At 32.6% G+C, this 13,195-nt stretch overlaps 1 protein-coding gene across 1 annotated transcript in view; it reads left to right on the forward strand.

Moving 5' to 3' along the window:
* LOC132557272 (cadherin-23-like) overlaps positions 1 to 13,195 on the forward strand; it is an 83,340-nt gene that overhangs the window by 64,884 nt on the left and 5,261 nt on the right. Inside the window, exons 30-36 of the mRNA XM_060221761.1 lie at positions 1,367 to 1,455; positions 1,892 to 1,978; positions 2,547 to 2,615; positions 3,687 to 3,753; positions 4,014 to 4,141; positions 7,001 to 7,041; positions 9,332 to 9,395. Coding sequence (XP_060077744.1) covers positions 1,367 to 1,455; positions 1,892 to 1,978; positions 2,547 to 2,615; positions 3,687 to 3,753; positions 4,014 to 4,141; positions 7,001 to 7,041; positions 9,332 to 9,395 — 545 coding nt within the window. The remainder of the gene's footprint in view (positions 1 to 1,366; positions 1,456 to 1,891; positions 1,979 to 2,546; positions 2,616 to 3,686; positions 3,754 to 4,013; positions 4,142 to 7,000; positions 7,042 to 9,331; positions 9,396 to 13,195) is intronic.

A 13,195-nucleotide genomic window follows, 5' to 3' on the forward strand; every position in this document is an offset into this window, starting at 1 on the left:
TGTAGGTTTTTATTACAAGAAGCAAATTAAGATGAAACCCAGAACAAGAATCCTCCTTGAAAGCTTTGCATGTCAGTACAATCCATATTTGATGAAGAATTCATTTGAACGAAAGACATCATGTACTTGTATATCTAAGGCCAAAAGTTATAATAAAGGAAAGACCACTATCATATCTCCAGGCCTTCATTGTTACATAGGAAATGTTAACTTTTGACAACAAAACCATCATGTACTCACTCACCAGGACACAATTTAGGTCTGATATGTATATATATGTATATTGATACTGGCCTGCATCTTTCAAATAAAAGAGTAGTTTCACCAGTTGACAGTAGAAAGGCTGTTTTATTTCCAGGGCTTAATTAGAATTGTTAAAAGTTAAGCCTGTCTAAAGCAACCACTTGTTTTAAACACCACACAAAATTGTGCAGGTTTTCTTTTATCCAAAGTGTAAGAGTAAGTGTTGAAAGAAATTTGTATATTCTTTTCATACTGCTTTTTCATGGTTTGTTTCGACACTGATAAAGAAGGAATCGTTTGGTTGGATATGACAATTAAGTCAGTATTTCTTTTTATTTTGACATTCTAAAGACCAATAAAACCATATCAGATTTTATAGTGCTGGTAAAGTTTGGCTGAACAGTATATTAAGAAGCAACTAAATTACTGTATTTAATCTTTCAACAAGTCAAGTGACTAACAAATACATGGTCATAATATAGAACTTTATTAACGCTATCAGGCATGGACTTAAGGTTCATGAATATAGCATTTTATGTAAGAGAGCATCTGTCCAGAGAGATCAAACTTTTACTGATGAAATATCAAGGCATTTCATATTTCCACATTAAGTTCTGTTTTTGAATTCTTTCATGTAAATCAATAATTTTGCACTGTGTTAATAATTTGGTAAGAGTTTGTAACATTTAAAATCAGCAGTGATGTTCTAAAGTGACTTCATTTTTTGATAGATGATAGACATGATAGTTTGAATAGTCGGTTGAAATGAAAAGATGATGATGACCTTGCTTGTGTTATTAGTCTATAAACAATATATCACGAGCAGTATTGGTATCATCAAAAGCACCTCACTGTTCATTACTATGTTAACAGATTTCCAACATCGTTATATTTTGACTGTAGAGCATTAATGCAGTTTGAATAAACAGATACAAGATTAACTTTTTTCACATTTGATGTAAAGATTATATAATACAATTTGACTTTCAAAGAAACTGATAATTTTGTTGTCCATTCAATGAAACTTATTTGATAATACAGCTTATTACTAAATGACTGACTGTTTCAAACTGACAAACCTCTGGAGTTGAAAGAGTTATAGTCTTGTGTTTTGATCTTACAGATATCCTTGATCAACGATAATCAAAGGGTCAAAGTTATTTTCCGGAGTTCTGTTGAAGAAGTTAAAAACATTTCTTCTCGGTTTAGAGAGTAAGTTTCATGTCTAGATGGATTAAAGAGTATTGATCAGCATGAGTATATGTAATCTAAACCTCGAACATATCATCAATTGATGCTAATAGGTCTCTGACAAAGAATGTTTGTGTTATATAAATTGTTTATTTAATACAAAAGGATTGATTTTAGCATAAAGTCATCTACCAAGACTGTAATTATCAGAATTTTCGTTATGTGTAGTTGCAATATTAAATCATTTGATTCTTCCAAAGATATGATAACTTTTGTCTCGAGTAATGACTGTACAGTTATTTTAAAGGATCATGATTGTAATACAATCCATTAGGTATTTTCTAGGGATTCAATTTTTCATTATAGCTTGAAGAAATGATTGATTTAAATATTTGTTTTTATTGCCATTTTAATTTTGATGTTCATGCAGTGTAACATTTTCACTTTCATGTTGCAGTGATCTTGAGAGAATAACAGGCTACAGAATAGTTGTGGATCAGATACAGACACATGAAAACACCCAGGGCAAACCAGAAGTAGATAAGTGAGTATACAAATAGTGCGGGTCTGTATTATATGTATAGTATTTGGTTATTTTAATGTTCCTAAGTTTGTTTCTCAATATATCTTAAAAGTATTCTTAATCCTTCAGTGTTATGTTGTAATTAATGATTTTTAAATGTTTTAATGGCTTTTGATAGAATTTTTTTCCTGAATTTGTTTTCACAGAAATGTCAAAGCAGCCACAAGCTGCACCATATATCAATGTGATACTGGTCAGTGAACACCTTGAGGCAATTTCATGTTTGTTGGTCTTTAATGAAAACATTATATGATGGTACAGCTCAGTGGAGCTTCTGAAAATCACACAAAATTACCTACAGTAAACATGTTACTTTGAATCAGGTAAAGCGCTAGTGTTGTTGGAAAGTGACTTCATTAACATTGCTGATAAGATCATTATTTATTTTATGCTATCCATTCTCAATAGCTGCCCTGTTTAAGGTGTTTCCTGTCATGCATCAGTGATCACTGATGGTACTGTACTTCTTAATTTACAAAATCTGAAACGATTAACTTTTAAATTGAACTTATTTATGTTTGGCTTATAGGACTGATATGTTCATTCATGCAGAAGATAAAGCCACCAACACCATTATAGAACCTTCTGAGCTGTTGAGGTAAGACTTACCCAGATAATTTACACAGAGATGAAAATCTAAAAAAAGTAAATAATCTTAAAACCTCCCTCCTTGTTTTTGATGTCAGGATAGAAGTGATTTTACCTTCCTGTAGACTTAATCTAACTTTCAACACTGTAAGTTGAATCAATGCTATTAATATTATAATTTATAAATGATTCCACTATGAACAGCTACCATGGCAAGCTAGTTAGACTTGTAAATAAACTACAAAGACTCAATATGAATTGAAATTGGCCATTTTTATTAATGACGTATATGTATAAATGTACCTATGTAAACCCTCATGAATGTACATCATATACCAAATTTTCTTGATAACAATGTTATGAAAAACATTAACAAGTCTAAGATGGGGGTCAGAAAATGCCACAGAGATCACTTTCCCTAGGTGCAACCTATGGGTAAGGAATCTCTCCCCCATCATGCTTAATTCACACTTCATGAAATTCATCATATGTCTATACAGATAATTCATTATTTTTAGCTCACCTCGCCCAAAGGGCCAAGTTAGCTTATGCTGTAGCATGGCGTCCGTCGTCCGGACGGCCGGCATCCATCAACTTTTCATTTAAACAACTTCTTCTGAAATACCAAAAGGCGTAGAGTTATCATATTTGGCTGGAAGGTTCCTTTGATGAATCCTAACAAAGGTTGCAAACAGAAATGACCTTGACCCATATTCAAGGTCACATTTTAAGCAACTTCTTTCAAAATACCGGAAGGCCTAGAATTATTATATTAGGCTACTATGTTCCTTTTATGAAGTCCAAGAAAGTAAAAGAAATGACCTTGACCCATAGTCAAGGTCACAGGGGTCAAATGTGTTAAATGTGGAACATATGCACAGATATATTAATGTTGGTCATAAAGATCCAGGTGAGTGATACAGGCCCTCTGGGCCTCTGGTTTTGTCAGTGATTGAACAACTTTATGAAGGTGTAGTAACAAAAGATGGCAAATGAATTTTGAGGCATGCACATTGATATCTAATTTATACCTGAGTAATTACACATATACTTACAGTATATTCCATTTTGTCTGTTTCAGTAAAATTGATGCTCATGCAGCAGAATTAATTGGTGTCTTGAACGAGTATAATATTCTTCAAATTGTGGTATGTATCTTTTTGTTTGATATTAAGTCTATATAGAAATAGTAGCAAGATATTCAGGATTTTTATACACTCTTCCTAATCTATGGTATTTCAAAGAAAATCTTAAAGTTCACACTTCCTATTTTTTGCAAAAGATCAGTTCTTGAAAATATTAAAATGTTAAAAGATTACAAATGTTCTCTTATTTCAACTTGTTTGAATGTTTTCAAGAATGAATGTTTACTTTTTGGATGTTGCTGATAGACTATATTGTGTTACAGCCTACAACACAGGAGGAGGAGGAGGATGATTCCAAGCGTTTATTAGTGATGTCCATTGTTCTCATAGCAATCATACTTGGCATCCCCTGTCTTGTATTAGCCATCGTCCTTCATATTGTTAGGAAGCAGTAAGTATTTTCTTTGATTGCTTTTGGCTTCAGTCCTAACAACAGTCAAGGCCAATGCTGTGGAGGGATACAAAATCAAGAAGTGGAAATGAAATATTGTAAGAATAACTGTGACTGTCTTAATCTAAGCTTGGTCTGGCACTTGTTTTTAATATATTTACAAGGTTATATGGAAGTAAGGCTTGTGTTTATATATGGAAACTAAGTAAGTAAATTTTTAAGTCATGGAAACATATTTTTAAAAAAAATTTAATTTGCAAACTGGAGATTTCTTATTGCACCTATGGTGGATAGCATATTCATAAAGGTGTTAATACTTGATGGCAAAAATAGTGTCTTCTTATGATGGAGTCACTCAGGTGCAAGTAGATAGTGCACAGTACTGAAATGTGATAAGGTTAGAAATAGGAAAAATTGTTGCTGGGAAGGAAAGAAGATGTTGAGCAATCATTTTTGGTCAAGTAAGTTTGGACTATTAGATAGAGATCAACAGAAAAAGAGATGACAGAAAATAATAATACAGGATACATAGGGAAAAAAGAAATGTTCCAAATACTGTAATTTGGTTCACAGATATGTTTTAGCTTTATGATATTCTCTTAGTAGTATCCACCTTTAAGAACCTTCCCACTCGGGAGCAGATTTTGCATTTGCATTGTCAAATGAAAAGTGATGGGATAGAGCAGACCTGTTCTTTTCATGCTAAGTAGCCGAGGAATTATTCGTTTAAGATTTAATCCGCACAGCAGACGATGTCCTTGGAGGATTTGACTACTGAAAGACCCCTTTATAGTGTCTTCACACCGAAATATCATAACTTAGACAGGGAGGGTAGCATGTCACATCATACTGACAAATTAATCCTTGTGTACACCACTTAATGTTGATTGATGAGCAGGTAGTCAGATGTACTATTTCAACCGTTTTGCCATGCCTGGGAGGTAATACCCATGGTGAACCTCATATGGGTAGATGTTCATCTCATCAACCAAAGGCTATATGTGGTTCTAACAAACACATTTCTTCAGGAAAGATCCCAACTTCAGTGACTTCTTATGATCACTTACACCACACCTACAGGGCACGCATTGGAGTTAAGGAGATGTCATTAGAAACTAAATGAAATAACTTATATGAGAGCTGTTGGATTTTTTAAGACAAAATTAGATCATTTGGTGCACTGTGTACATTTAGCCTAGTTTCTCAGCAGGTACAATTATTGTAGCAACCAAATTTGGTTTAAAAGTTGGGTTATCGGGTGATAAACATGACTTATGAATAAAATCGAGATTTGGAAGAGTACTTAAATCTAATTTTCATGTGGATTTTTTGTGTTTTTGTTTTCTAATTTTAGTTTCCATTAAACAATGTAATTAATGATTATCTTTTATTTTTTCTTTGTTTATGAGGTAATAAATCCAGTAGAGCACGCGGTAAATTGCATAAACGCGAATTTATTACCTCATAAACAAAGACAAAATAAAATATAATCCTTTTATTTACAATTTTTACTTTCAAAAATAATCCAGTAAAACACTTTCAGTTTCGCCATTTCCAAGTAATTAAATACGAAAGTGATAGTGACGTTCCATTCCGTTGAATTCCGGGAACAGCTGCCAAGACAGCTAGACTCCGCCCACTTTTTTCTCCTTGGAAACCAAACAAATAGTTTGTCGATTTCAACTATTGTATTCATGTTTTCTGAATGGAATAGTTTGTGTGTAGTAATTTTAACTACAGAACTTTTATTTAAAACAAAACATAATCATCTTCAATAATTACTATAGCAACACAACATTCATCGAGACGCGAAAGTCAGTCGTAATGCAGCTTGGCCGACGAGGCAGGAAGTGAAACCGAACACGTTACATGTTAATGTTTTAATCGGAAAGATCCATATTTTCTTTGTCATCCGGTAACAAGAGGTTAAAATTCCCAAATCCAGCCATTCTCACCAGCACCTGTTGAGCAGACGATCATCTCCGCGTGCAGCGATATTTATTTCATTTCATGAAATCAAATTATTTTTATGGTGTATGAGATCTTTTAAGACCTTTTCAAAAATAAATTACAAAACCAATATTTTATAAGATTTAATCACCGTTTATTTAAAAGTCTCGTTTGGTCGATGCTAGCAACACATGGTGTTTGTTTGTAAACATGAATGTGCCGCAACCTTTGACTTGTGTGTAAATGTATTCCTAGGCCTATATTGTTACGTCATCGTCTAGCGCGTTCTGGACTAAATTTATTGGAGTATAAATACAGTCGATATTCTTATGTTTTATTTGGAGAAAAACACAGCAATTGTAAATAATGATGTGTGAAACAGGCCCCCTTTCTTTAGTCGATTCTTTGATTTTGTGGAGTGAAAGTGAGGAAGATATTCTCATTTTTACATTTTTTGTTGTACAAAGGTTGTGTAAGATTACTTTGACAGTAGAATTTTTAGTAAGATAAGTAAATAATGATACAATGATCGTAAATGTGAAAGAAGGGAGATAACTCTTATTCATATCTAGACAATATTACAATTAAGTTGATTGTCTCCATCATACCTTGACAACATGACAAAGTTAATTGACTACAGAAAAGGCTATACGTGGTATTCTTGATAAAATGTGTCTTATGTGGTTGAGAGTACTTAAGCTGTAAGGGGATTTTAATGATGCATATAACTCCAGATTTTTATGTCATTTGAACAGTTTCTTGTGTCAGATATAAAACATGTAGCCATTTAGTGAACTTTCTACTCACATTACAGGAAAATATTGTTTGATGGGATTACTTCAGGTTTAATCCGAAAGAAGTTCACTGTATTAGATATTAAATCTTTAATGACATCAATTTTATTTCCAGATACCAAAGGAAACTAAAAGCAGCAACAGCAATGGCATATGGTAAGCAGATATAGAACAGTTTTTAATGCAGACTTCACTTGGTTTACTTGATTTCTCATTGATTTATTAAGTAACGGTTTTTATATAATCATACTTGTTGGTGATTTATATGTATCTTTATTCACCCTGTATGTTTTTTCTGGTTTAAGATTTTAAATCGTGATTATTGATATAGAAATTATGGTTACAATGTAAAATACTTCAAAGAGATCAATTTAGATAAGTTAGTGTGGATTGCAATATATAAACATTACTTGCTCTGTCTTATATTCTACCAAATTGTTCCATTCTACTCACCAAGTCCATGTTTAATATCTTGTTCCCTCAGGCCATAGAGGACCCGGAAATTCATGTATGTAGCTATTGTATTGTTACTGCATGCATCATTGTATCTGGGAGTTTTATTTTTGTGATCATTATTTTATTTCAAACTTCAGTATCATATTATAAAAATGTTTACCTTCTGTATCTTTAGGAAGATAGACTGACAAACTGTCCTGAACATGAGAAGACACACAGGAATCTGGAAACATTGTTCTCAAACAGTGTTTCATTACTCAAATTTTTCATTTGAATACTGATAGTTCTTTTTTTGTTTTGGTTTTATGTTCTCAGTTTCAATTGTTGTCCTTTTTGTAGTTTTTTTCGGTTTTGAATTGTTTGTAAACAATGATAGCCTGTAAACCAACATTCTTCGGTTTGGTATATACTCTTTTTTGCAAATTCTGCAATGAAAACAAATTCGGTAAAGCAACCAATGAAAACCAAGATGATTAACACTGATTAGATTGATTACCCCAAACATGTTGTTTTGTAAAAAATCAGGACAGGAAAACAAAGTTGGTTTACATTTATACAAAATAACAAAATCAATCAAAGTTCTTTATTTACACAAGAATTTTTTATCTTATAAACTTTATAACATATGGCATTCTGAGGGACTACACTAAATGACTGCTTCTAGCAGTTAGTGAAACTTCTGCTCATTGAAATTGATATGATAGTGTATCTGTACTGTAGTCAATGCCAGCTGTAAGTCTACAGGTCCAGGTTTTAATGGGAAGGACTATGTAAAAACAACCAAAACATAATAGAGTATCCAAGCATCCATATAGGAACCTGTAGATAAATGCCAAGGTGTTAAGTCTACAGGCTCAGGTTGAAATTTACAAGCAAGATGAGATATTTTAACTAACCACAGTTAATGAATGAGAGTTTTGTTAATTGAAAAAAAGTTGCATGGCATGCTTGGAATCGGTACATGTATTTCTGACATATTTTGTTTTCAATATATATATCAAGTTATCTGCAAAAAACTAATATTTTGTTTTTAGTATAAGTATTTTAAAAACAACATAACACTTCAAATGAAATGTGAATTCTCCAGAATCATTTATAGCATACAATACTTCATGTTCACAGCTTAACTTCAAAATAAAAGGAATCTTTTTCTTCTCTTCAATTCACTTTTGAGTTCTAGCAAGTTGGTTTGTTGCAAAGACTGACTTGTCATCATCATCTATAAAATCAGAGATTTAAAAGCCTTCATAACAATAAACAGCTGAATCAACTTGCATTATTTTTGAGGGCAGTTTAGGGTCTTCAGTTTTGCATGATCAAAAGGAAGGGAAAGACAGGAGAGAAAATATAAAATCAAAAGTTTTGATAAAAAATGAAGTTGCCTCTAAAGATCATGCAACATGAACAACAGTTACAATTTTTACATTCTACTTGAACAGACATAGGAAGATAGACGGCCCTAGATATCAAAGATGGGCCGAAGCATGCTTCCAACTACATTAAGACCTTTGTTTATTCCAAACGTCGTTCTTGCAGAAATTATAATAAAAAAGCAAAAAGATACTGCAAACCACATGACAATTTTACAGTAATCTCCTTGTAATGTTTGCATGTTTAAAAGTACTACTGTCAGAGGAATGTAAAGCCTTCTCAGTTTGATCTAGGTCTATCTTGATCCAACTGAAGAAATCAGATCTGGTTTTGGAAATACATTGATGGGATAATATATGAGAATCAGGAACATGTTTTTTATTATTAAATGGTTCTATAATATTGTGTTTGGGATGTAATTAATTTACATATCTAAAATTGCTCATAATTGCACGTAATGCAACTTGTCAGCAATGGGTTGAAAATTGACCTAAGAAGGAGAAACGTCAGGAAACTTGGAAATATCTGCAAACACTTCTCGCTAGTCAACTCATTCGAGATCAATCTCTCAATTTTTCAATGCTTCTATGATAAATCACAATTCATTTATTTGTTTCAGGGTCGAAAGATTCAGATATGCAAAAACTGGAAATGCCTGGCACAAATATGCATGCATATGAAAAGTAAGTATGAGCTGTAGGACTATACCTTGTTGAAAAAAAGAAGATGAATTAATCTTTAAGTTAGTCCTGTTTTATCATGTTCTATTTGCGCCGATTTTACTGTCCAATATTTATGAATCTAGTGATATCATTGACAGCTGTTACCCATCTAACTTGTCTACATGCTGTTTACAAAGTTTAGAAGTGTGATCAACATCTTTATTTCATTTCTTTTTCACAATACTAAATATGTCACCCTCTATTATATCACCACTGGCAAACACTTCTGCACACCTGTACACATGCTATATATTATTTCATTGTTAAATTACTATTTTCATCTTAGTTACTGCTAATTGATCTTGTTAGTGATAATTATAGGGCAGCCTGCCAAGTTCTGTTAGCTATATTGCTAGAGTATTTTATCTGTATTTGTTTTTTAGAATTTTTTACCACTAGTGTGATCATATAGATCCAAAATTTCATTAATTCTATATTAGTGTTCTTTTCAATATTGCCCATTTCTTTAAAACTAAAGATATTTCATTACCATGTGGAAATTGTGTTTGGATTAGTAGTTCCAACATGTTTGATATTTCTTTTTTATTGAAAGAAAAAACACTACTAGATAAAATTCATTACATTTTTTATATGCCGCCGGAGGCGGTCGTATATTGGCGTCATCTTCTCTGTCTGTCTGTCTGTCTGTCCGTACGTACGTCCATTTCTTGTGAACGCAACTCCTCCTAAAAGAATCATCAGATTTTCACGAAACTTGCTCAATGTCACTAATGCAATGGTTCAATGTGCATAAAGGGGCAATTTTATGGTTCATTGATTTTGTAAGATTTATGATACAGACAGGTTTGACTTGGTGTTACATTTTCAGTTCTGATCAAATGCAATGTCAATTCTAATTTTGAAAGACAATTTGATATCAAAATGTTTGAATATTTTTTCCACAAAGTTGAATGTCTCAGCCAGCAAACAGTGATTGAGTAATGGACTTCATTCAATTTTTTCAGATCCCATTACGACAATTTTTGGCTAACGCGGTCAGATAGAATGCAATCGTAAATACCTGCAAAATAGTTTAGATTTTTTCTTGATATATTGTGAAATTGTACAGTATCTGCATATATTATATGTTTGTAAAACCGCAAGCCATTTATTCTGTAAAAGTTGTGTTTTAATGCGTTGAGTTCTGTTTATTATATAACATTTAGAATGTCTATATATGTATATGATTTTCATTCCTTTGTTACTTCACTATTGGGATATTGACCCATTGTCAAGAATGTTTCATACTCTCTTCACCCTCAATACCACTTTTAGTCACATTCACGGACATCATATACCGAATCTACTATATTTTAATGATATATTTAGGGTAGTTAAAAAATTACTTGTTGAATTTTTGTGTTTTCTTTCTATTTTTATCATTAAGCACTTGAAAAACATGAAAAAGGGGTATTTATCATTAACCACTTCAAAAATGTGAAAAAAAGATTTATGTCTTTCTTAAGTCAAGAGTATCATTTTCACACACTTTTGGATAAATGGGAAATGGCTGATTGAGAAACGCTACCTAGATAGAGGTCACAGTATTGGAAAGACCTTGAAAACCGTTGCCAAACCCAAAGAAAATTTTTAAGTTAGTGTACCCTCCCAAAGGGAAATATTTTTGTGATTTATTTCCAAAGGTGAAGAAACATCAGTGAAATTGGGGCAAGGTGTTTTTTCCAGAATTAGTAATAGTAAATTGTCAAAGCTGTTTGATATTCAATACTATTATAAATACAAACATCTTGCATGCCTACATAGGATCAGACATATACTGGAACATGATTGTACAGATACGTAGCTAAAGAGTTATCAAATCATCAGTAGGTATGGCATGCTATTTTCTCTTTGCTCCAACTTTAGTTTGAGATTTTGAATAAGTTAGTTTTTAGAAAAAAATGTTTATGACTTTGTGTGAATTAAATTATTGTAACTGCATCATATTTAGGTGTGTAGTTTAAAGGTTACCTGTTGTTTTTGTTAGTGATAAACTGGCATGCAGTTAATTTTTTCTCCTTTTTTTCCTTTTTTCGTTTCATATCAAATTTAAATGGGATTGAATTGATATAATTATCGGCATCCCATGCATCATTATTTCATTATTAATTGTGAGTTTTGAAACATTTTTTGTAATTTTTCTTTTCCTTTCTGCCTTTCAATGAACAGAGTATTTGAGACAGAAACAAGATTTTAGGTTCGGTAATATGTTGTCAACTGTTTATGTCAAACATCTGCATTTATATTTTCCCTTCGCTCCTCGCATGTACTGTTTGATATATATGCAGTTTGCACTGATGTTTGTCAGGTGTGTTGAATTCATAAGTGGAATGACCATCCTCAGTTATAAATCTACACAAAGACTCACTCAAAATACTGTTTTTGGTTGCTTTCTACTTTTCAGTTTTTAACAACTTCACTTTTAGAATAAAATGATTGGTAGCAAACAACAAAGTTCACTGTTAATCAGAATCCATTTCAAACAAATGACAGATTGTAAATATCATACCGTAGTTACTTGTATATTTTGAACTTACAGTTTTGATCTCATTTATTTAATTGGCATCATACCCACAACAGTTATGATCTCATTCATTTAATTGGCATCATACCCACAACAGTTATGATCTCATTCATTTAATTGGCATCATACCCACAACAGTTATGATCTCATTCATTTAATTGGCATCATACCCACAACAGTTATGATCTCATTCATTTAATTGGCATCATACCCACAACAGTTATGATCGAAACTCATGAAAAAACTTAAAGTTACTTTATTCATGGCATTTACCATCAGGCAACTGCAATGAAATCAGTGATACTGTTAGTATTATAGCAGTTTTTGACGTAATAAATAAAGAAAAGTTGTAATAAAGAAAAGCTTGTGACCTTGAATCAAATCATCTTTAAGCATTTCCTTATATATATGTAACCAAATCTGGAAAATCCAGAAGTAAAATGAGTTGTTTCAGAAATTATAGCTAGTTTATCCTCATGGCAAATTATAGCTAGTCACAGCAAAGGAATCAGTGATCCTCATCTCCAAATTATAGCAGTTTTTTATAGCTAGTCACAGAAAGGAAAAGTGATCCTCATCTCCAAATTATAGCTAGTCACAGAAAGGAGGCGTGATCATCTCCAAATTATAGCTATATATATATGTATCCTCATCTGGAAAATTAGCTATAGCTAGTCACAGAAAGGAGTTGTCATCTCCAGAAATTATAGCTAGTCACAGAAAGGAGGCGTGATCCTCATCTCCAAATTATAGCTAGTCACAGAAAGGAGGCGTGATCCTCATCTCCAAATTATAGCTAGTCACAGAAAGGAGGCGTGATCCTCATCTCCAAATTATAGCTAGTCACAGAAAGGAGGCGTAATCCTCATCTCCAAATTATAGCTAGTCACAGAAAGGAGGCGTAATCCTCATCTCCAAATTATAGCTAGTCACAGAAACCATTCTAGGCGTAATCCTCATCTCCAAATTATAGCTAGTCACAGAAAGGAGGCGTGATCCTCATCTCCAAATTATAGCTAGTCACAGAAACCATTCTAGGCGTAATCCTCATCTCCAAATTATAGCTAGTCACAGAAAGGAGGCATGATCCTCATCTCCAAATTATAGCTAGTCACAGAGAGGAGGCGTAATCCTCATCTCCAAATTATAGCTAGTCACAGAGAGGAGGCGTAATCCTCATCTCCAAATTATAGCTAGTCACAGAAAGGAGGCGTAATCCTCATCTCCAAATTATAGC

Source organism: Ylistrum balloti, unplaced genomic scaffold (genome assembly GCF_031769215.1).
Source record: "Ylistrum balloti isolate Yb309-2 unplaced genomic scaffold, AGI_CSIRO_Ybal_v1 Utg370654, whole genome shotgun sequence".
Taxonomy (NCBI): domain Eukaryota; kingdom Metazoa; phylum Mollusca; class Bivalvia; order Pectinida; family Pectinidae; genus Ylistrum; species Ylistrum balloti.